The sequence below is a fragment of the Electrona antarctica genome, assembly GCF_951216825.1.
Source record: "Electrona antarctica genome assembly, chromosome: 15".
Classification (NCBI taxonomy): Eukaryota; Metazoa; Chordata; class Actinopteri; order Myctophiformes; family Myctophidae; genus Electrona; species Electrona antarctica.
Window position 1 is genome coordinate 26,929,339 of NC_136796.1, and position 24,004 is coordinate 26,953,342.

At 41.7% G+C, this 24,004-nt stretch overlaps 2 protein-coding genes across 2 annotated transcripts in view; one reads left to right on the forward strand and one right to left on the reverse strand.

The window, feature by feature from the left end:
- The window catches only part of LOC306938020 (IgGFc-binding protein-like), a 39,446-nt gene extending 15,699 nt beyond the window's left edge, over positions 1-23,747 (forward strand). The window contains exons 2-16 of the mRNA XM_079522043.1: positions 2,720-2,764; positions 10,919-11,070; positions 14,471-14,499; positions 14,665-14,726; positions 15,447-15,730; positions 16,104-16,689; positions 16,875-17,473; positions 18,429-18,993; positions 19,409-19,614; positions 20,436-20,780; positions 21,138-21,720; positions 21,850-22,049; positions 22,540-22,914; positions 23,116-23,418; positions 23,644-23,747. Coding sequence (XP_079378169.1) covers positions 10,960-11,070; positions 14,471-14,499; positions 14,665-14,726; positions 15,447-15,730; positions 16,104-16,689; positions 16,875-17,473; positions 18,429-18,993; positions 19,409-19,614; positions 20,436-20,780; positions 21,138-21,720; positions 21,850-22,049; positions 22,540-22,914; positions 23,116-23,406 — 4,236 coding nt within the window. The 5' untranslated portion in view covers positions 2,720-2,764; positions 10,919-10,959 and the 3' untranslated portion in view covers positions 23,407-23,418; positions 23,644-23,747. The remainder of the gene's footprint in view (positions 1-2,719; positions 2,765-10,918; positions 11,071-14,470; positions 14,500-14,664; positions 14,727-15,446; positions 15,731-16,103; positions 16,690-16,874; positions 17,474-18,428; positions 18,994-19,408; positions 19,615-20,435; positions 20,781-21,137; positions 21,721-21,849; positions 22,050-22,539; positions 22,915-23,115; positions 23,419-23,643) is intronic.
- LOC306938890 (uncharacterized protein) lies at positions 1,714-9,002 on the reverse strand. Its single transcript, XM_079523249.1, has 4 exons — positions 8,655-9,002; positions 5,571-5,625; positions 2,470-2,581; positions 1,714-2,298 (listed from the first exon to the last, which is right to left on the reverse strand). The coding sequence occupies exons 1-4, from the start codon at positions 8,949-8,951 to the stop codon at positions 2,127-2,129; spliced, it is 636 nt and encodes a 211-aa protein (XP_079379375.1). The 5' UTR covers positions 8,952-9,002; the 3' UTR covers positions 1,714-2,126.
- Positions 23,748-24,004: the final 257 nt, after the last annotated feature.

The following is a 24,004-nucleotide window of genomic DNA, read 5'->3' on the forward strand; positions in this document are numbered from 1 at the left end:
ACGTGTCGAGTGACAGAGACTGGATCCCCATGGCACATTTCTTGAATGGCCTAATGGAAGGTAGAGTAGGGCAGTAGGTCACAGGATTTCAAGAAGAACTAAAAATAACGTTATTGAGTAGCAAGCATTGAGTAGCACAACCCTTGCCGACAACAAAGTATAAATCAGGCATAACTATAACCCAAACCCAAATCCTAAACGTAACCTGAATCTTTTCTTAAGACTAAATGCGTAAAGTAAAAAAGAAAAAGAAAAAACAGATTCAAATAAATATATAAACCAACAATGTGTCAGAGTCCCCACAATTACTATCTCTCAAATTGTACTACAACTTTCGGGTCCTTCGGCACTTTTGGGCCTCACAAGTATAGTAGGCTACAACTATACACACACACACACGCGCAAGCACACGTCACAGACGCAGGCGTATGCACTGCACACATGCAGAGGAGGGATTGCATTACTCATGCTGTTGGCAGGGTAATGAGGTTTAATTGTGTGATCAAACTAAACTCCCAGGAATCCAGGATATAAAGAATCATTCACCCCTGCAGACAATTCTCTCAGGTGCCTCTTCTCTCACTTTAAAGGGGGCTTTTCATAACAATAAATGTTTTTTTTATTAAAATGTTACAAATACTTTTATTGGGTCAGTCAGGATACCAATTTTATCCAACCAGGAGAGAGAACCCCACAAATATAATTCAGCACCTTTTAGTGGCCCGGTTGTTGGCAACCTGGCAACCTGAAAATGTTTCTCTTCACTAATAAAAAGCTGGTTAAACAGGCTAGTCTTGTGATATCGTCAGCATTCCTTACATTCACACAGACGGTGTCAGAGGCAGAAGTCAAGTGCCATTCAGACCAGCAGTGACGACATTAATACTCCAAACCAAATGATTTCTGTGTTCAAGGACCCAGCTGGAAAAGCCCCTGCTGTGATCCATATGCCTTTGTTCAACTTTCAGAACTGTGGTATGTTTTGTGGTACGAATGGCTTGCATGCCCCGATCTCTGAAAACACATGCACCCTCTCTGGCTTATGAACTAATCTTGTCATAATCTCAGAAACCATTTTAACTGTCTGCTCTCTTTTCTGTCGGTCTTAAAAAATGAATTATTCACTCCTAAGTCTGTTTCACTCCTATACACAGCTACAGCTATGTGTGTCCCTGGCTGGCTGGGTCTGTCCGAGCATGAAAATAGCTTTTGGTTGGTTTTCACAACCAAGTGTCACTGTTGCGCAGCCACACACACACACACACACACACACACACACACACACACACACACACACACACACGATTTGGGGTGTTACAGTACAGTTGGGGTGTTACAGTACAGTGACAGTAGGGCCTACAGTACAGTAGAGGGACACCCACACGGAAACACGCCGGAACCGGGCTGACCCCCTGGGGGTCTGGATGTTCTGGGGACCCCCACACAGAGTTGAACCATTTTTCTTTTTTGCTATGTAACACGCACACACACACACATGCATGGCCGCATGCACACAAGCACACACACGTTTGTTTTGTGGTCTAATAAGCTCAAGTTTGTTTTACCAAAGATTTATAAAAGAAATCTTTGTTTCTGCAAATACATTTAACGTGTTTCCTCTAATATGGGTTAAGTCCTCTTTTAATCTACACACATTCATCATTCACTCAAACATTTGGATATTTATCATAATTGATAGACCTACCAATTCGAATGTTTGTATCATGTATTTATTACTCCCAAATGTAACAATAGTGTATATATACACAAAGTATGAAGTTATCAAGACTTTTCACAATGCAATGTCATGCACGACTTATAACTTGAAAACTTTCAAAATCAGTTATTCGATGGAAAAACAACTTAGCTGCTCTCAAACGATCAATCAAACAATTACAATCAACTTAACCCACATTAAATAGAGTATAAATGGCTATGATCATCAACTAGACAAACTGGATACTGTAGGTATGTTGTTTTTTTATAACAGATGCAGGGCTCTGGAATGCAGTCAGTGCAGCCAATGAGTGTAAATTCAGCAAATTGCACCCGTGGAGAAGTTCAGCAGTTTGACCGTCGCTGTTGGCTGGCAGTATCCATCCAGGGTCCGGCTGATGCCGGCATCCCTAGGCTTGTTTCTCTGCGGCAGGTGGAGCTGGTTGCTCTGCGGCAGGTGGAGCCGGTTTCTCTGCGGCAGGTGGAGCTGGTTGCTCTGCGGCAGGTGGAGCTGGTTTCTCTGCGGCAGGTGGAGCTGGTTGCTCTACAGCAGGTGGAGCTGGTTTGGCAGGGCACCATGTCCTAAAAAAAACCCAATATCTCATGTTATATCCTGTTAAGTCCTGGTTTGGCAGCTGGGGAGTCTCATTCCCATGAGTGTGTGTGTGTGTGTGTGTGGTAATAATAGGCCTAATAATTATAAATATTTTTATAATTAAACCAAACATTAATAAATTAGCTGTTATGACTTACCCTACGGTTGTCCCATCTTTCACAAAGTCACACACTTTACTGTATTCTTTTTGCAGCTTTTTCAGTGTTTCGACCTCTGCTGTCCATGCGTCCCTCTCTGTCTTCTCTGTAGCTATTTGAGAAAGAGACACACACACACACACACACACACACACACAGCAATGGAGAGAGAGACATCCAAGAAGAGAACATCAGAGGTCAAATTATATGATATATATTTTCATAACAGCTAGGAGGTTTCCCTCCTCAGGTGTGAAGATTAAGCTGTACTCTTCTGGCCTGTTCATCTTAATGCGTAAGTGTGTGCGCGTGCATGCGTGCACATGTTAATATTGTGTGTGTGTGTGTGCGTGCGAGTGATATTTGTTCACCACATCACATGAAGGCATAGGTGGGTAGTGGGTAACTTTGTAGCCATAGAGACACACGGGGACTACAAATTTCACGCCCCCAAATGAGACAGCGGCCCCACTTCTGGTCCGTTAGACCAGTGTACTGCATGCCAGCCCATAGAAGTCAATTGAAATTCCACTGTAGTTAGCCTACTTTTAAAATAATACAACATGAACTGAAGACTATATTGATTTGAATAAAAATATGTTTCCAAATGTATGAAGTGTCTTTGTCAACATATTTTTTTGTTTTCTCAATAGATGACTTGTTTCACATTTAATTTACCACTTGAATGAGTTACCCATAATGTTAACGGAGCAGAGCTGAGTTGACAGACTGATTACCTGTCGCTTATAAGTGACGTTCCAAGCGCCGCCGAGTTTGAAGATACATTATCCGTATTTGTGGTGCATGGTGTGAACATGCAGGCGTATATGAATTCTTTACCTGCCGCGGAGCTCCGACGGTACAAAGAAAAAATAAAACTTGTTGGATTATCAATTTGTCCATATGATTTGCCTAAAAGTAGTTGGGAAAATGACCCGACTAAATGGCCAGGAGTGACATATCCAGATATTGTCAACTATCTAGTGGATTCTCCAGGTTTATAGATAATAAAATATCAATTAGAATCTATCTTATTTATTACAGTTTTAATACATATTACAATATATGGGCTATTTATTTATATAGCCAATATATTGCAATTTCACGGGAATTGGGAGCTTCATGAAGAATAATATAATACATTACTTTTCAGGCAGTCAATTTCAGTCTGTGTAATCCTATATAGCAGCATATGCTCCTCAGATGATTTTGCCTGCCTTCTTGATATTGTCAATCTATATCATATTCAGTAGGATTAATGGTTCACATGACGCTCGTCCTTCACGTGCGTCGTGGCGTGACTTGCTTTGTTTTGAGCGCCTGGCTAAGTTATGTGCATTTGTAAACGTTCAGATTTCAAATAGCCTATAAAGTGCTCACCCCCGGGGACACGGATGTTAGAATTTTGAACGGGCTGCTATTAACACCCGTGCATCCCGTATTGTTCAAGAAAATGCATTTTAATCCGATCGGTGACCATTTTCTATAAAGGTTATAATAATGCATGAGTGCAATACACCTCCCAACCGATAAGGGCACGTATTGAAAGCATATAGCGAAAAAATTAGAAATTGGCCAGCCGTCGGATAAAAATGCTTTTTATTGAACAATATAAGGACTACACGGGTGCTAATAAACGTACAAATGTATAACATCCGTAGCTCCGGGGGTGAGCACTTTATATTTGAAATCTGAACGCTTATGTACACTTAAACGTTGTAAATGTAGCAAGGCACTAAAGACAGGGTGAAGTTGCGTCATGACTGACTATCATAAGTTTCAAGGCTATTTTCACTGTGACATATACCTTCATAAGCTTCACTTGAATACTTAATTTCCACCACTTGTGGAGTTCACAAACTTCTTCTGGATGGTTTCACAGATTTTTTACTAGTGGATGGGTGCAGCCATTTCTGTCTCTTTTCATGATCAGCTGGAAGTTGATGAAACATCAAGTCTGGGTTTTTTTCTTTGTTGTTTTTACAAAGAGGAACGCAGCACACTTTAGGCATGATGAAGACTGGCCGTTTAACCGTTTACAACGCTGGACTCTGTCGTGGTCGCTCGATCCGTCGCTGGGGAATGCCGCATCTAGCGGTATTTATAAGGATTAATGCGTGACGTACAAATCATACGTCAGGGAAACTTCAATATATCCGATGCTAGCAGTCTTTACAATCTTATGGAGTATATTATAGTACATTGTGGGTTGTATATTGAGATGGCAGGTATATGACATTAAAAAGGACAAATAAAACATATGGGACACATTATTCGAACACAAAATAAATCGCTACAGCCTCAGTAATGAACCAGTGAAATAAGGGTATTTTATGATGCCTCTCATAGGGATTGCATTGGCAGCTGCAGTACACAGTTGAAACGGACCAGAAGTGGGGACGCTGTCTCATTTGGGGGCGTGGAATTTGTAGTCCCCGTGTGTCTCTATGGTTCACAATATGACGTTCGTACTTCACGAGCGTCATGGCTTAACTCCCACCTGTTTTACACGATCGCTACATTTACATTGAAACGTGTACATAAACATTCAGATTTCAAATATAAGGTAGCCTACTTACCACGTGTGCCACGGGTACAGCGATTAGCATTGCTGCATTCCGCGTTGTTTAATAAAAGGCATTTTTATCCGAGCTGTTTTTTTCAACTACGGCTTTCAACTACGCGCCCCTATCGGTCGGGAGGAGTGTTGCACTCTGAAACACTGGGTGTGTTCGATATAGTTACGCTGACCACACTGCCAATACAAACTAATAGGCGAATGCACCCCCGGTGTGAAACTTAAAATTTCCCGAACACACCCCGTTTGAGAAAAATAGCCGGGGCGCTCGGATTAAAATGCCTTTTATTAAACAACGTGGAATGCAGAAATGCTAATCGATGTCCCAGCTAATTTCTAACACCAGTGGCACACGTGGTGAGTAGCCTACTTTATATTTGAAATCTGAATGTACACGTTTTCAGTGTAAATGTAGCGATCGCGTAAAACTGTCTTCAGTTGCGTTATGACTGTCATGTTTCAGGGCTATAACTTTGGTAAGCAATCACACTAATAGGCTAATGGTTACAAAGTACACACATACCTTCAGTGTCAGCGGTGTCCTTCTCTACAGCTGCTACATCTTCATTGTTCTTCGTCTAACACAGGGAGGAGGAGGAGGAAACGGAAAACAAGTAAATTCAGTAGATCTACTATGTGGTACAGTAGTGAACTATAAATAGTGGTAGGCCTACCTAACCACAGTTTACTATTATTTTTTATCAGACATCAAGGCCAGCCAAAGGCAACGTGAGAGAACATGTTTTGCATATTTACATACATTACATATACATGAATTCCCTACAAGTATAGGATTGTTCCAAGGTCAAAAACAAGATGCCACCATAACAGTTTTGTTAGTCGCTGACTACACTCGTTGCTAACAACAGCCTTGCATTGGAATCTGTGTTATTGTTATCTTCACTCCTCCGGTGAGGCCCAAGCAGCCCCTGTCGAGGAAGTGTCCAGATTGCAGCAAATGTATCAACATGAAGTAAGGACAAAGTCTGCAAACACTGTGCTAGACTGGGGGATAAATGCGGATTCCATTGCCCTGCAGTCCACAGATGAGCCCATGCATGGACGTCCCAGTGGTGAACTTGGCCTCGGTCAGCCAGCCAGCTGATACCTATCAGGCTGATGAAGACAAGGGGATGGGTGTTGTGGAGCTCCTTGATCTCTCTGATGAAGAGTAACTCACCATTGCAGCCTCCCATAGCTCCTGCCACGGGCCCAGGTATACATCAGTGAGAGGAAAAGCACCACTCAAATCTACATTCTACAACCCAGTGGAGCTTTATCAGCGTGCAACAGTGGAACTGCACATTCCATGGCCCACCATTAACCAAGCTGACCTGCCTGTCTCTGCCTAGGATGGACGGAGCATCACAGGTGGTTGGTTCCCAGCTGAATATGCCTTCAGTTGAAGATGCACTCAGCAGCCACCTGGGCAAGAAGTCTCTGGTGTTCACCGAACCGGTCTTCCCTGCCTTCCTCCTTCTCCATTTAGGCTATGATAGAACTCAACACCACCTCTCTCCTTATCAAGTACCAGATTGACAGACATCTCCTTGTTGGCAGCTCCTCCGACCCAGACACCAAGTGTCAAGGTGTACGTGGTGGCTATTTTGGCCTACCACGTTGGCCTGGGCGACACCACAGTGGGAGGTCAATTGTTGTACTGATTCATGAAGGCAGTTAGAGTCTAGATGCCTTCAGTCAGTGACCAAGGCTTTGCTTCCTTGGCAGGCACTCTTGGCGCACTCAGAGTATACAAGGTTTGCTGAGGACTTTAGTAAGTGGTGCTTAAGCCTAATCCGTCTTTCTAAGAATGCACACATGAAATGTGTACCGGCTGAGCTGGAGGCTTTTTAGCCCCCTCCCGGTTGAGGAGACAGATATCCTTGCACTGGCTTTGTCCTGTCAGAGAGCTGCGTATGTCAAAGAGATTCAACTATTTTTCTTGTGGGCATTACAGGGGTAGGTCTGTTCCAGCATCTCCAATTGGATTGTGGAGACTATTGTGATAGTGTACAACGCCTTGGGCCATGATAGAAGCCACCTGCAGGATTCCAGACATATTCCATTTATAGCAGGGGTTCTCAAAAGTTTTGGCTAGGGACCCCCGGAAATGCTTTAAACCATGTCTCGCGACCCCCGCCCGGCTCCCCTCCCCACCCCCAATACAAACTGACTGCAAAATAACCTTAATAATAGAGAAAATATATCATAAATGAATACTGAAACCAGATATAATCATTAAGGAAAGTTTATGCATGCACCATGTACTATGTACAGTAACTCTTAATTTCCATTTTCCAGCCATTCAGTTGCAAACAACCCCCCCCCCCCCCCCCCCCCATAGGGGAGTGGCGACGCCATGGGTTTTTTTCAACAGGGTTGTCATTTAGGTAGGATATCTAATCCAAGTAGGATTCTCAATATGATACTTCCAGGATGGAACCGGTCCTCATTGCAGGTTCAGAATGAAGCCTGAGGCATTGCTACTAGGAGGTGACATCAGCGCGCTCAAGTCGATTGATATCATGATCTCTTCATGATGTAACGTGATGTCACGAGGCGTGACCATATATGGAGACGGGATGTCATGAGGCGTGACCATATTTGGAGACGTGATGTCATGAGGCGTGACCATGGTCACACCGACGCCTCCATATATTATATGGAGGCGTCGGTGACTAACTAACGGACGGACGGACGGACGGACAGCAGATTTCATAATAAATGCGACCTACAGTCGCAATCAGTGGCCCTCATCTGACGTAACCTCGCGTCACTAGACTTTCCACCTCGGAGGAAAGCCTGGTATTCGTTCCAAACTGGCCCTGGGAATGTTTGGGTGATGCTTGGTTTCGGCCTGATGACTACAACCAGTGACTACAACATGACGTTATTAACGCTCTCGACCGGATCAGAATGAAACCCAAAAATGGTACTGAATCCAGAATACATCTGAAGACTGATCTGTTAACAGTTGATCTGGAATTAAATCTGTATTTATTGTTTCCATTCATAAAGTGTTTCCCCCACATGCACATCATCCGATTTAATAAATAAAATAAAAAACTGAAAAAGTGCAGGACTCCGCCAGGCCGGGTTGCCTACCCAGGAACTGCAAAATGTGGCAGTCAAAGCAAATTGGATTTGTGTCATGAGCAAAGGAATCGAGGGAACATGTTTTTGTATTGTACAGCCTATACGGTTCAAGAGTTATAGGCCAAAAAGTGGCCTTATTTCGCCACCATGAAGCCGATTTGAACAATTTCTGGCATACAAAGTTTCACGCCAGTCGGTCAAACGGGGCCAGAGATGAGCTGTTCACAGACACACACAAACACACAAATGGGGGGCGAAAACTGGTCTCCAACAACAAATAATATGTATTAATAGAACAATGTTGTCATTTAATGTCCTGGGTTCATGCGTCAAAGTCTGCCCCAGCTTATGTTTGGCTCATAAACATAAACATCCGAGGTTAACATTCATTGCTAAATAAAATACATTTTACACATTTCCCAAGTTTCCCACACATTTCTACAGAAATTAAATCAAATGTGGTCTATTGTTCGGTAATGTGTTCTACACCTATGAAGATTCATATTCTCACCTTCTCCACTTGGCAGGCACCATTCTCACTTTTCTTCTTATCTCTCTCTGAGGTTATCCTGTTCACGTTGGCATCCAGGTCCTTCACAAAAGTGTCCTGCTTATCCAACTGCTGCTGCAACAACTGACGCAGGAAATCCCTGTCCTCCAGCAAGTTTCCAAGTTGTCTGAGCTTCATGTCCAGTCGATCGATCCCCGGTAAGATCATGTGACTCGATTTGTCCATGCCAAAGATCATCACAGCGAGTCCCATGGAAATCACGACGGCCAGGCCACTGAGCAACAGGAACAGTTTCATTGTACTGTCTGTGTGTACAATAGGTGACCACCCTTATCCGTCAGCACAGTTCAGACTATCCGTCAGCACAGTTCAGAGTCAACTATTGCAGGTTTTCTCTTCTCTCCCCACTGTTGTGGATCGTTGATCGTCAAATCATTCACTGCATAGTATTAACCACGATCACTGTAGAGTAGACGTTGGTTCTTCAAATCTTCATGCTCACCTAACACTATATGTCTTGTGTATCATTATGCCATGACAAACCTCTCCTATCCTATTTTACCAGCCTTAGTCCTGCTATTTACAACCTTGTTCTGTGTTTCCTATGTGATGGCTCCTCTCACAGCCTGAAGTGTGTGATCCGATTCACCTTGCTTCTGCCAGATTCCTCCCCCCCCTATTTCATTTCAAAGGTGTGGTGATGTTGTTCTTTGTATCCTCTCTATAACAAGTTTAACTGGTCTGAGAAACCCAACACATAGCTAAGTTCCAGCCATTCAATTATGGCTTGGCCTCAAATACCAGTTCATAGCAAGGAAGGCAAGTTTCTTTGTATAGCACCTTTCAACAACAAGGCAATTAAAAATGCTTTGCATACAACACTAAGAGCATTAAGATGTCTCAATATGATTAAAAGTACTTATTTAAAAAACAGAGAGAAAGAAAAGAAACATTTGAGAATAAAACTAGAAAAAGTGCCCCTCGGGGCACAGGTCTCCACCAGGATAGGAGCGTTTTTGGAAAAATGTCAAGTGGCATTTCTCCCTCAGCCTAGTGGGAATATGCATGCACAGTTTCACCGCAAGCGGACGCTTTTTTTTAATGATTTGCAGCATTTTGTACAAAACGGGCCACTCCTGAAAACTTTGGAAGACAATCTTAGCCAGCCAGGATGGAATATGAGAAATCAAACAGATCCGTCGTGATCACATGACTATAGAGATCATGTGTACCAATTTGGATTTGGATAAAATCTGAAGGAGTAATATCCAAAAAAGTGTTTTACATATGTTGGCCACCTGGTGGCGCTATAAGGAGCAGAGCAGAGGTCCGTGTTGATCACATGACTGTAAAGATATAGTGTGTTCCGATTTGTGTGATGTTTGTATAAATTGTGTACGAGTAATGTAAAGAAATGTCTTTTGCAAAAGTCGGCCTCATCATCTTCATGGTGGCGCTATGACAGGCCATTGTGGAGAAATTGGGGCAGAGGTTCTTCGTTGGATCCCCAGTTTGGCATGGGCCGGGCCAACGGTGCCGGAGATTAGCTGTACACAGATGGACGGACAGACACACGGACGGACGGACGGACGTACGGACGGAGTGCAACACATACTCTCCCCATGCCTTCGGCCTTGTGGAGATAATTGTCATAGTTTACCAGCTCAGTGGATTTGTGGTTAGAGTGTGCCCTGAGGAAGGTCGTGGTTCAATCTCTGGCTTAATCATAACAAAGACTAAAAATGGTACCAACTGTGTCAAGGGTTGGATTGGGGTAATTCCCTAAAACATAATTATGCTACTAGTTATGTCCAGGGGGTGTAAGAAAACAGGAGTTTCCTGACCTATGAGCCTTTTACCTTTTACTGAGGTAGGTAGTAAGTAGTCAAGTTAACTATTGCAGGTCAACTATTACCTAGCTCAGTTAAAGAGCACTGAACATTGCCCATACAAGGTCCAGCTATATACTGGGTTTTGATCCATTCTTGTTTTTGAGACATGATGACAAAAGTTGTTTAAGGCCTCTATTGGTGGAACAATTCAGTAGTCCCTTTTGTAGGGGCATGTCTATAGGTCAGGACATAGCAGTGGCAACCATTTTCTGGCTCCACCGGTCCCGACCCCGTTCATTTTTCCGATAGAAATTTAAAAAAATGAAATATCAATTAGTTTAAGATTATATTTGTATGTGTTTATGAGGTGACAGTACTTCATTAGACCCCTTGGTGTGGTTATGTGCAATGACATCTTCCCTTTGTATTTAGGGTTTCTTCCTGGAGGCTAGCTGAAACCTTGACAGTCAAACATGCCAATGAAAAAATCACACCTGTGTGAAGTGAGTGGTGCAACTCCGTGGGGGGGTCCCTGGGGGGTCCATGGAAGTTCCAGACCCACAGGACGCCACACATCCGAAACGGTAGAGAAATGAGAGAGTTACCCTCTACTGTACCCTCTACTGTACTGTACTGTACTGTCACTGTACTGTACTGCCACACCCAAAATCATCATATATACAGTTAATATGTGCGTGTTAATATGTACAAAAATGTAATGTTTGTTTTGAGGACTAAAACACACATTAGCACCTGTTGCTTAAACACACATTATGTTGTAATTGATGTTGTAAGATGATAAGAGCGCCCCTCACTTCACACGGGTGTGATTTTTTATTAATATATATTTTTTTTTAAGAAAAGTGATAATAGCAGATCTACAAGCAGATCTACATGCTCTCCACGCATTGTCAGCTTGTTGATCGCCTATTTTGCCTTTGGGTCCCAGGAAGACATCACATTTATTTAAAGTAGTAGACGACTATCATGTTTCAAAAGCATTTCATCCTGCAAAGCAAAATGTAATACATTCTATATTTAGCAATTCCGTTGTGACAGAAAGAACTTTTTACTGTCCTCCACGACGTGTGTGTCTCTGAGTGTAGATTTGCATGCATTCACCAACCGGTGGCCACCAAAACCAGTTTGGCAATGTTCAATGTTACAGGGGATTAATGCATTCTGGTGACGTTCTTCAGGTTATTAAATTAGCATGCATTAGTTGCATGCATTAGTTGGGCGGTGCTGCCCAACCTGGCGATACCTGAAATACCTGATTCTTACAAACTCTCTATTTATTCTTAATGTAGGAGTACGCCTATTTCTGTTGGGCATATATGTAAAAAGAAAAAATTATAATAACAGAGACTGTTGGTAATTCAAATGTAAAATCAGATGAAAGCCAAATCCTCAGTGTTTGTTTACCTTTGAGAGTGCAACTGTCCAAGATTTGGCTATGTTTTATGAATCACAATTGAGCTCTGAGCTGGCATGGGTTCAATATCTTGCTGAACTGAACAACATGTTGACAGGACATAATTATGTCCACCAATGGGTACATTATTGCAGGGATCAAATCTGTGACCTTTAGGAGACTGGTCTGTTTAACCAAGGGAAACTACTGCCATAGAACTCTACTTGAAGTCAAAAGTTCAAACAAGCTTATTCTATTACTTGCGCTTTGGCATGGGGGGTCAGATCAACATATGGATATGAATTATTCTCTACTGGCCATATATGGAGCGTGTCTTGAGTGTACAAGGTTTGATGAGCTCAGATCAACATATGGAATATCAGAACAGGTCCGCTCCATATATGGATCTAAGGGTGGCAGCGGAGACCGTGTCTTGAGTACAGGGTTAGATGAGGGCCCAGGTAGGGCCGGGTCTTAATTTTCAGGCCTGAGGTTTGAGGTCAGATGTAGAGTTGCTGGCCGGCTCCATATATGCAGATCTAGGTGATGATCCAGTCTTCTCCATGTATGGCTATCCAGAGTGTTGTGATCTTCATATATGAAGACGGCCATATATGGAGCGTGTCACACCTCCTGACGGCCATATATGGTGGCATGACATGTCACGAGGTGTGATGGACTGACAACCCTATATGGAGGCGTGACGGACGTTCGACTGACTAAATAATATGAATCTAGAATAACTCAACATGAGCACACTGATATTTCTCTGCCATCATTACATTGCTGTGAATTCTCATTAGAAACCAGTGGTGGAATGTTTTTTGTTTTACTTAAAGGGCAAGACCACTTCAGACTTGAGTTGTATAGTTTACCTTGCCACGATGTAACTCCAAATGTGGACAAGAAATAAAAAATAATTGCTCCTTGGTCAGAAATTGACAATAATCTAAATATGCTCCTCAGTGACATTGCATGCTGCTCCAGTCCGGTTTTTCTTCCTAATAAAAATTGTCAAATCAACAGGATGTTATGTAAGATCTTAAATATAGGATCAATAAGAGTTGGAAATAAAAAGCCGAACGGAATTCAAAATTTACTTGAGTAAAGGCATTGGTATTAAAATGTACCAAAAGTAAAAGTACTCCTTGTGCAGAATGTTACATTTCACATGACACTTTCAAATGGCCTAAATATGTTTATGTATTGTGGTTATATATATATTTACGTAAGTGGTTAGCATGTTTTGTAATAATTGTAAAAATCTACAAAGTAACTGTAAACTAAAGTTTTCATTTGATTGTAGTGGAGTAAAAGCACAATATTTTCCTCTGACATGTAGTGAGGTAGAAGTAAAAGTATTGAAAAATGTAAATACTGAAGAAAGTAAAAAATACCTAAATAATGTTTTACTCTAGTACAGTACTTGAGTATATACACTACTTTCCACCACTGATAGAAACTATCAGATAGATTTCATATCTTCGGGCCAGGCACCAATCACAATGACATTATCCAGCAGACACTTTGTACTTTTAAGACCTATTCATACTCCAGTTTTAGATGATAAGGTGACTATACCGTTTGGTTAGTAAAAACAGAGAGATGTGTTGGGGTGAGCAGTGAGTTGCTTATCACTGCTGCGTGACGCCATGTTGTAGTTTTTCCAACCACAGCAGTGGTCACCTTATCACCTAAAAGTGATTGCAATGAGATAGCATAGGCTCTTTAATCATTCTGCATTGAAAGACATCCACACCTGTTTATTCTTCTGGTGGGTGGTGGCTTTGCAGTAAGAATAAATGCAAACTCGTTAATCAAAGCTGTTGCCTGTTTTATCAGAGTGGCGCCAGAGTTGAAGCACAAGCTTTTTTGGCAAAGATCCCATTAGGCTTCTTTCACACTCACGAGTGGCAAACTGTAGGCTCTGTGACAAAAATCAGAAACATATATTACAGTAGACCTACAATATTTATCAAATTAAAATCTATATACAATCTATAACTATGGAATGTTTGAGGGCCACTGTCAGCACAGCCTGCTGAATCATTTTCACATTTTACCCTTATTCAGCTCCAGTGAACATGTCAATCTGATCCAAATGGCTACTATTATAGTTCATTAAGTGTTAAAGGGAACATTCACCCTTTAACAAAACTGTATTTTGTAGCAGAATGTTTTTGTAATGCTTTACAAAAAAATCCAATACACTGAAGTCACTGTAGGAAGAAATGTATTTAGCAACAAATTGAAAACAATTCCATTAGTGAAGCTTTAAATCTAGCCTTTCTTTACCCTCTATTTAAATGTAGACACATTCAATTAAATTAAATTCAAATTATTAACTTAATTTGTTAAATGATTAACAAATTAAGAAAAGATCATTTCAATTGATTAATTCCATGACCTCTATCACAGTAACTTATCATTAAAGACTTACAGGAAGATGTTTAATTGCAGTGCCCCGTGCTGGGGTTTTTCCCGGCTTCTGTGAAACGTCAGTCATTGCCAGCAAGATTCTGATTGGTTCTTTGTAAAACACCCAGTATAATTTAAGTGTTGATCTCCAGAATCCATGCACTCCTGTTATCCAGCTCAGGTAAGGATAACTTAGATGTTCAGATACATACATTATTAAAAGGTTTAACAATTCCCTGACTCTGATTTAAATTTCTTCACTGTTTCATTTCCCTGCCAAACACAGTCAAAAGAAATACCCCTGAAATATGCCCTGTTTACATTTTCATATTTTTTGTCCTATTAGGAGCTATCCATTGTCAGCCATGCGGATGCTACTGATCATAGTTGCAGTTCTGCTCCAGAGTGGTAAGTGTAAAACATTATGGTAATCTTTTGTCTTATAACACTATTTATGAACATGTACTGTAGAAACATGGATGTATAGCTACCTCAGCATGATATTACAAGTCCAAAATATTGTTGATCATCTTCATCTGTTGCTTCTGTGCTCTAAAGCAACAACCTTTATGGACAATATTTAAAATGATAGTTACGCATTTAGCATATGCTCTTATCCAGAGCGACTTACAAACTTCAAGAGGAATAAACAGCTTGAACTCAGGTCATCAAACAAAGCTAAAGAAAAAAGAAAAAAACAAGTATAGCTATTCCGATCACTCCGCCTGCCTGGCGAAACAGGTCACACTTTTAGCACACAAACTAATTGGATTAGTCATATAAAAATAATTAATTATAAGAAATAACAAATCTTGTCGTAGATTGTGTAGATATTTTTTGGAAAGTGAAATACTATCCATGGTATACTACCCTTTATAAAAAAAGAAATATATAGGTCATCATCAATAGTAGTCGAAATAGGTGGGAAAAGATTATGTACCAGGGCTTGGTATTTGGCTCACAGAGCACAGGAGCAACAGACAAGTTAAAGAGGATTGACAATATTTTGACTTAGGCTATATGCCATGCCCAGTTTCTACCAAAGTTTCAACCAAAGTTCAACATTACTTTAAGGTAATATACAATTGTCACTACTTAAACTTAACCTAGACAAATGCATATTTTTAGGGTCCGGCGCAGCTGGTCCAGCTGTGCCTTCCACAGGCACCTGCTGGGCCATGGGCGACCCCCACTACCGCACCTTTGATGGTCACTATTACAACTTCATGGGCAACTGTACCTATACCATGGCCATGAACTGCCATGTGGATGGGAACCACCCATCCTTTAAGGTGGAAGCTCAGAACATGAACCAGCGTGTCAACTCAAAGATCACTGAAGTGGGAATGGTCACAGTCAAGGTGTACGGAATCACCATCAACATAGTACACATGGAGTTTGGTCTTGTCCGGGTAAGTCAGTCAATGTACTGTATATTGGCACAAAAGTTTATTGTTCCATGTTATTGTTGATTAAATGTTTGTACCTTTTGCTGATATGCCTAGACTTACTAGACTAATAGCATAGCAAACAAACAATAAGAGACGCATAATACAAAGACAGCACTTTGACAAAAAGATGCAAACCTATTCTTCTCCCTGAACTGACTGTGTATGATAAATATAATGTAAAAGAATTACAGCCAGAGTGAAAGTTACATGGATGTTAAAGGACTAGTATGCACAAATCACACTGTGGCTTCCTATATTTGCAATACATTCTAATGTAAAATTGACAGCAATGGTTGTGACATACAGTATAATGATGTAATATGTAACATTTCAGGTGAATTACCAGTCATGGAATCTCCCCATCAACCTGGAAAATGGAAAGGTGAAACTCTCCCAGAGTGGCTTCTCTGTTGTCCTCAAAACAGATTTTGGTCTAACTGTGCAGTATGATTGGCAGCATTATCTGGTCATCACGGTACCAGGCAGCTTTGCGGGCAAGGTGTGTGGCATGTGCGGAAACTTCAACAACAAACAAGGTGCCGATATGACCACCCCTAATGGCTCTGTTGCCAGCAATGTGGTGGCGCTGGGTAGGAGCTGGAGGGTTCCCGGCATGCCAGGCGATGCCTACTGCAAAGACGAATGCAGTGGACAGTGTGAAAACTGCAAGGCCACAGAAGTTGAACAGATCGAATACAAGATCATCTGCTCCTCCAGAGCAAAAATGATAGATCAGTACTTCCCAGACTGTCACCCTCTCATAGACCCCGAGGTGTTCCAGAGCAGCTGTATGATTGACCAGTGCGAGACCAGAGGAGCGACGATGAAGTCGTACTTCTGTGACACTCTGCATGTCTACTCTGACGCTTGCCAGAGGACTGGCGTCAAGGGTCAAAACTGGAGGAAGGCTGCCAACTGCCGTGAGTAATACAAAGGCAAATGCCAGCTATATGGCCACAGTTTATCAAAATTATAAATACATACAGGTATATGATTAAATGTACAGTATATTGCAAAGCAAAGTGAGCTTCTCGATTATGTCTTGAGGGATATGGATCATTAGGAAGGTTGATGAAGTTACTGTATGTACTATTTATCCTTGCAGCTCCACCAAAGTGCCCAGAGAACAGCAACTATGAGTTCTGTGGAAGTGCCTGCCCCGCCAGCTGTGAAGACCCATACGCACCCTCCAAATGCAAACAAAGCTGTGTGGAAACCTGCACCTGCAACGATGGCTATGTGTTTAGTGGCACCAAGTGTGTCCCCAAGGCACAGTGTGGCTGCATGTACAAAGGCCGCTATGTGGAGGCAGGTGCCACCTTCTGGGGTGATGAGAGCTGCACCAAACGCTACAAATGCTCTGCTGGTGGAAGTTTGTCCGTACAGACAGAGGCCTGTCCCCTCGAGCAGCAGTGTCTGGTGGTGAATGGTATCAGAGGCCGCCACCCGGTGAAGTGCGCCACATGCATGGTATCCGGTGACCCTCATTTTGTGACCTTTGATGGGCAGCACTACAACTTCCAGGGCACCTGTGCGTATGAGCTAGCTGGGGTGTCAGCCAATCAAACCAGCCCAGAGTGGTTCAGTGTTGTGCTGCAGACCGATGGCCGTGATAAGAAGGCAGGGTCAGCCATCAAGTTGTTGGAGGTCAAAGTGCTTGGGTACACTGTCGTCATCAGCAAGGAGCACCCTGGGTTTGTGATGGTAACTGTTCTTCAGTAATGTCTGTCTGTCTGTCTGTCTGTCTGTCTGTCTGTCTGTCTGTAATTTCATGCCCAAAATAGGTTTGCCAGGGTTATAGTGGTTATTGGTTGGCTATAGTGTTGTGAATCATGTGTTACTTTGCAGATGTCTATTGTAACCTTTATTTATTAAGTGATTAATTGCATAGCATATGAGAACTGGTATTTGCACGGCGTAATTGGCACACTGTAGTTTGCACAGTGCAGAAATGCAGTCAACATTATTTTGGTGATTACATTTAACTGAACATTTTGAGTTGTTTCCTGTCCGAGACAGAATGTTTGTCGATAATATGTCAGGACAGGTACAATGTGTGTAGGAGACGGAGTGCAATAGAGAGACCAAGTGAAATGTGTATGACGGGTGCAATAGTAATGCTAAGTGATGATTGAAAACATGCACCAAGTTGGGCTGTTCTGTTTGCCAGAGTAATTGGGCTGGACCAAGTCATAATGGAAGAGGGGGAGTGTACTGTGTGTTTAGAGTTATTGGATATTGTTGTAGTAGAATCATTAGTGGTGTAGTTCATGGAGTTTTAATATATTTTATGAGTTAATGTTGCATGCATTTATGTATTTGTATATTTATGTATTTATAGTTAATCTACCCCTTGACATGCGGTTGAGTCCAAAGTCAAAACTAATTATAGGCATTATGAGTATAAAAGGCTGCCAGCAACAAACATTGAGTTTGTGGTAGGAAAGAACTAAAGAAGGCACCATGTCACCTATGTTGGTTCTCCTGTCTTTTAATAAAATACTTTTTGGTTGCACTTTACAAGCGCCTATGTACTGTTTCTAGCTTCAAATTGGCTCATTCTCACAGTACGGGAATGTTTTTCAGGACATCTATCACGAATCACGCAAATTGTTCTTTATAAATGTGTCAATTGTCTTCTATTTCACTTCTCCTTTAGGTCAACAATGAGCTTTCCAATCTTCCTTTGACTATAGGCAGAGATAAACTCCAGGTGTATAAGAGTGGCTGGTTTGCTGTCATTCAGACTGACCTTGGAGCCAAAGTCTATTTTGACTGGAAAAGTGTCGCCTTTGTCACTGTCCCTGGCGCATACAAGGGTGCAATGCAAGGCATGTGTGGCAACTACAATCTCAACCCCAAAGACGACATGCAGTTGAGAGATGGGAAACAAGCGCCCACTCCCAAGGCGCTTGGTGAGAGCTGGAAGGTTACTGCGCTCCACGGCTGTGTTGATGGCTGCCAAGGCCCTTGTCCCGGCTGCAATGATGCTCAGAAAGAGCTGTTTGCCACCAAGTATTGTGGACTCATCAGCAACCCTGAAGGCCCTTTCCGTGACTGCCATGCCATAGTTGACCCTGCAGGTTTCCTCCAAGACTGTGTGTATGATGTCTGTCTTTACCAGGGAGGTGGGAACATGCAGTGCAAGACGCTAACCGCCTACACAGCAGCCTGTCAGCTGAAAGGTGCTAAAGTATATGCCTGGAGGTCGGCTCTCTTCTGTGGTAAGGGCATGTCCAGTCTCTAAACCTCTTTTCTACTTTGTTAAAGCTATATTTATCACCATACAATGCAGTACAATGTAGTAATGATCATGATTTTGTGACGTGATTAGAGTTGGACGCAATGGACAGGGTATTAGGACGTAAAAACGAATACATACATAATACATTAGAGTTTATTATTATTATTTACATTAGAGTTGGTCACTTTATTTGGCATTTGTCCAGTTTCACTGTGTGCAAATGTAACATTGAACTAATTTGTTTGAATCGCTAAATCACGTGACAAAATGTGTCTTAAGTTGGTTGTCTTCATTGACGGTACTTTGCAATTGAAGTGATTGTCATTGTGATATACTTCTAGACGCACAGTGTCCATCAAATGGCCATTATGAGCTTTGTACTAGTGGCTGTTCAGGATCATGCCAGAACAACTCCATCCCATCTATCTGCAGAGCTCATTGTATGGAAGGGTGCGTCTGCAATGAAGGCTTTGTCCTCAGTGGAGATGAATGTGTCCCTTCTGGCCAGTGTGGTTGTGTTCATAATGGCAAATACTATAAGCATGGGCAGGTCTTTTATCCCGGTGAGAACTGCCAGCAAGAATGCACCTGTGATGGAAAGGTAAAAAATGAAGAGAATTCAGTATTTATACTATGTAGCTGTCTGTCTGTCTTTTTCCTTCAAATTTTTTCAACAAAGCTACATGCGTGTACACACACGCACGCACGCACGAAAATGCAGTACAGCTATCGATCAACAAAGTCAGTCAAAGGAGAAATAAAAAGAGTATGAGACAGTGTTGCCTCTTGTGAATCCCACATTGGCTGACACATAACAGACACATACAGTAGTAAAGGCTAAATTAAATGTAAAAGATGCCAGCTGGAGGAGGGGAATTAAGGACAGAGAAACCACCCATGCTGCCAGTAAAATAGACAAATAAAAAAATAAAATGGCAGTAAATTGTTGGACACAATCTTTGGCCCAAGCCCATGATTCCACTATTCATCTGTTACTCCCATTCTCCAAACAATTACGACAAATTAAAGTGATAGGATTTAACACCCTGACGTCGCACAATTTCTTGTCCGTCCCAAGAAACTTGAAGCTATACTGTACTCAATGTGTACAGTACATTCCCACAAAATTAACATGATGTACTGTCAGGTAGTACTAGGTACCCAATGAGGATTTAGAGGTGAAAAAATAACAGAAAAACAAATTATTTAAACTCCTTTCTTTATAAAATATTGTTGCTAAAAAGCATCGCTGGGTCTTATGTTTGTGTGTGCCACTGCCAACTTCTATTATTTAGGGTTTTTATTTATTTTTTGTCAGATGCCCCATTATCGGCTGAGATTTCCTTGTTGCATAAATCTGTTTGCTTATTTTTAGTGCATCTTCGTGTTTGAAAAACAAAAATCCAAACACATTCATTTTAGGTGCAGTGTAAAAAGGCTTCTTGTGGACCCGATGAGAGGTGCGAAGTGAAGAAAGGTGTCCGATCATGTCAGCCTTTAGGACATGGAACCTGCACCATCTATGGTGATCCTCATTACAAGACCTTTGACAATGCCACTTACGACTTCCAAGGCACCTGCACCTACACTGCAGCTCAAGCTTGCCACCTGGAGGGCACACGTCTCAACCCCTTCTCTGTGGTGGTGGAGAACGAGAAGTGGTACGCCATGTCTGCAAATCCCCAAGTCTCAGTGGCAAAACTTCTGGCTGTTGAAGTTTATGGACACATCTTGATCCTACGCAGGAACCAAATTGGAATGATCATGGTATATGACACTTTGCCACAGTCTTGTTGAAAATCTTTTAATTTCTCAGTTTTTCTGATAAAGCACCAATGCTCTTTTACAGCATCAAACTCATGAACAGACTATATATATATATATATGTTGATATCTTGGAGCAACCCTCTAGAACTGCAGACTGCAGTGCAGGTTTGGTGGTTAGGTACCTTGCACAAAGGCACTGTAATAGTAGCATTTAAACCGTTAAGCTGATCTTATGTCTGAATGACTTGAAAATGTAAACTGACAATCTTAAGTATTCCGAAAGCGAAAAGCATTACATTGTATTCTGATGGTATAATCAAATTGCATTACTTTCATTGTATTCATATTTCTTTCCAGGTAAATGGTGTCGAATCTCCCATCCCATTGAACCTCAACAAAGGTGCCATCCAAGTTTACCAGGAAGGCGCGATGACCTACGTCATCGCGACTGACTTCGGCCTAAGAGTGACATATGACATGGTCTACCGCGTCACTGTCACTGTACCTGGCAACTACAGGGGCAAGACCTGCGGTCTGTGTGGCAACTTCAACGGAAACAAAACAGATGAGTTCCAGCTGCCCGATGGGAAAGTAATACCAAGTAATCCCAAAGACATTCTGAGCTTTGGTGCAGCCTGGAAAGTGTCTGTGCCTGGAGTGGTCTGTGAAGATGGCTGCAGCGGAAACACCTGCCCCAAGTGTGAGGACTCCAAGAAAGCTGCATTGAAGGCAGACTGTGCAATCATTACCAGCCCTACAGGTCCCTTTACTTCCTGCCATGGCATAATAGACCCAGTATCTTACTACCAAGATTGTGTGTATGATCTTTGCATGGCTGAGGGAAATCACACCACGCTCTGCCATAGCATTGCTGCATACATGACAGATTGCCAAAACTTTGGTGTGAAGATCCAGAACTGGAGAAGTCCTACTTTATGTCGTAAGTGTCCTGTTCCTGTCAGACAGATACAATCTATTGTATAGTTAAGTATCTACCTCTATGTATTTGTATCGAAACAACAATGTCTTGCATTGTTGAAGTTAATTTAATAGATTTTTATGTCCATAGCTTTAAAGTGCTCTGCAAATAGCCACTATGAGACCTGTGCAAAGCCCTGCGCCACTCCATGCCCTGGTTTGTCTGATGTAGTCTCATGTCCCAACACCTGCGCTGAAGGCTGCAGCTGCAATCAGGGCTACTACTACAATGGAACAGGCTGTGTTAGCATTGACCAGTGTAGCTGTTACATTGATGGATACACTTACAAGGTGAGCTGTGTGTGTGTGTGTGTGTGTGTGTGTGTGTGTGTGTGTGTGTGTGTGTGTGTGTGTGTGTGTGTGTGTGTGTGTGTGTGTGTGTGTGTGTGTGTGTGTGTGTGTGTGTGTGTGTGTGTGTGTGTGTGTGTGTGTGTGTGTGTGTGTGTGTGATATAGATTAGGGGTGCACGATCATGTTATATGTTAAGCGTAGGACTAGGTCCTATGGGCTTGGCCCAAAGCCTGTGAATAAAGTATTCGACTACTGAATGAGATGAGTACACAAATTAAATGTAGAATTTAACCATTGACAGTCACATTATTATTGCGTCATCAATATCGTAAAAATAATCTGGAATTTTTTTTGACTGCTCCGATATGGTGTTTTTATGGCCGATTCCGATACGCTACCTATTACATTGTGCATATTGATTATGAATTGAATAATGATGAATGGTCTCAGTGATGAAGTATTATAATCATTAGTTTTGTCTCCTGTGTAGATTGGAGAGACTGTGGTCTCAGACAGCTGCCACAGAATCCACACCTGCCACACTAAAGGAGTGGTTCTGTCCCAGAGCATGTCATGTAACAGTGATGAGACATGTCAAATCAAGAATGGCATAATGGCCTGCCACCCCAAACAGTGTTCTCTGGGAGAAAATGGTACACTCACTGATTTCAGTGGTGACTCTGGCAACATTGAAGATTCAGGGACCTACGAGCTGGTTAAAGTTTGCGACCAAGCCGTAACACCAAAGTTGTTCAGGGTGGCGGTGAAACTGCTGAAGTCAACTGCTGAAGTCAACAAAATTATGGCGCTGTATGTGTTCTTTGATGACGTGATGATAACCATTAGCAATACACATGAAGTTCGGGTGAGTAGCTTAGTTAGCTGGTAGTTAGTTTCCCTACTCTTATGCACTTAAACAAAAGGGTGATGCCTGAAATGATGGGCCCCCGTCAACATATAACACAAGACTCAAGATTATTATTTTTTTAAAACAACTGCAAAATAGGCTGTTTTGAAATTGTCAATGTGCCTGTTATTAAATTATTTGTTATACATTCATTTGCAGGTAAATGGAAAACAACTGAATCAGAACTTTTTCTCTACAATCGACACATCGTTACTGATCTCAGACAACGCAGTAACAATTAATAGCGAACCAGGACTTCAGCTGTCCTTCAGTCCTGCCAATCAACTCACAATCTCTGTCAGAGAAAAAGCAGCTGAATTTGTATGTGGAGCTTGTGGGAAACCTACTGTAGTACCAATGGTTGGACAACAACTACAATTCTATCTTGGAGGCCTGAACCCCCGATTTGCAAATAAGGACATGGAAAAATGGAAGGCGCATGATTTGTGACTTCCCTGAATGGTGAATCACGTCATTATGTCTCCAGTGTGGCATATGTTTATTGTAGCAACACATTCCTGTGCATGTCTCTTCTGTTTACTGTGTGTTACTTACTTTGTCTATGAGTTTAGTCAGTCAGCAAGCTATTTTTGTTTGTTTTTTATGAATGACAATAGCTTTTTGACTGGTGATAACATTTCAGTTATAGAAATTAATACTGAAGACATGTCTCTCCTCTTTTCCCAGTTTGATTCCAACATTGCTATCAACTGGAATATACTGCATCAACAAAGAATCCTCCAGCACCACAAGACTTCTCCTTTGATATATATTCATATATTATGATTATACAGTATATATATATATATATATATATATCTATATATATATATATATATATCTCATATACTGTATATTCAACTGTATGACTCCCTTTACCTACCGGATGATTTTTCTTTCTCAATATCATTAAAAATGTGCAATAATATAATAATATCTACCAGGAGTTACATTATGTGTGCTATTTGTGACATTAGAATATTCTAATATTCTTTGACTCATTGGGTAACCTCTTTTAATAATATATCAGAATCAACTTTAATGTCAC

What these genes read in the sequence shown, in the direction of transcription:
- LOC306938890 (XM_079523249.1), bottom strand. Translation starts at nt 8,951, where the DNA reads ATGAAACTGTTCCTGTTGCTCAGTGGCCTGGCCGTCGTGATTTCCATG. An exon ending in GTGCCTGCCAAGTGGAGAAG is followed by an intron (nt 5,626 to 8,654) that starts GTGAGAATATGA and finishes TCCCTGTGTTAG; the next exon opens with ACGAAGAACAATGAAGATGT. An exon ending in GGACACCGCTGACACTGAAG is followed by an intron (nt 2,582 to 5,570) that starts GTATGTGTGTAC and finishes TTTCTCAAATAG; the next exon opens with CTACAGAGAAGACAGAGAGG.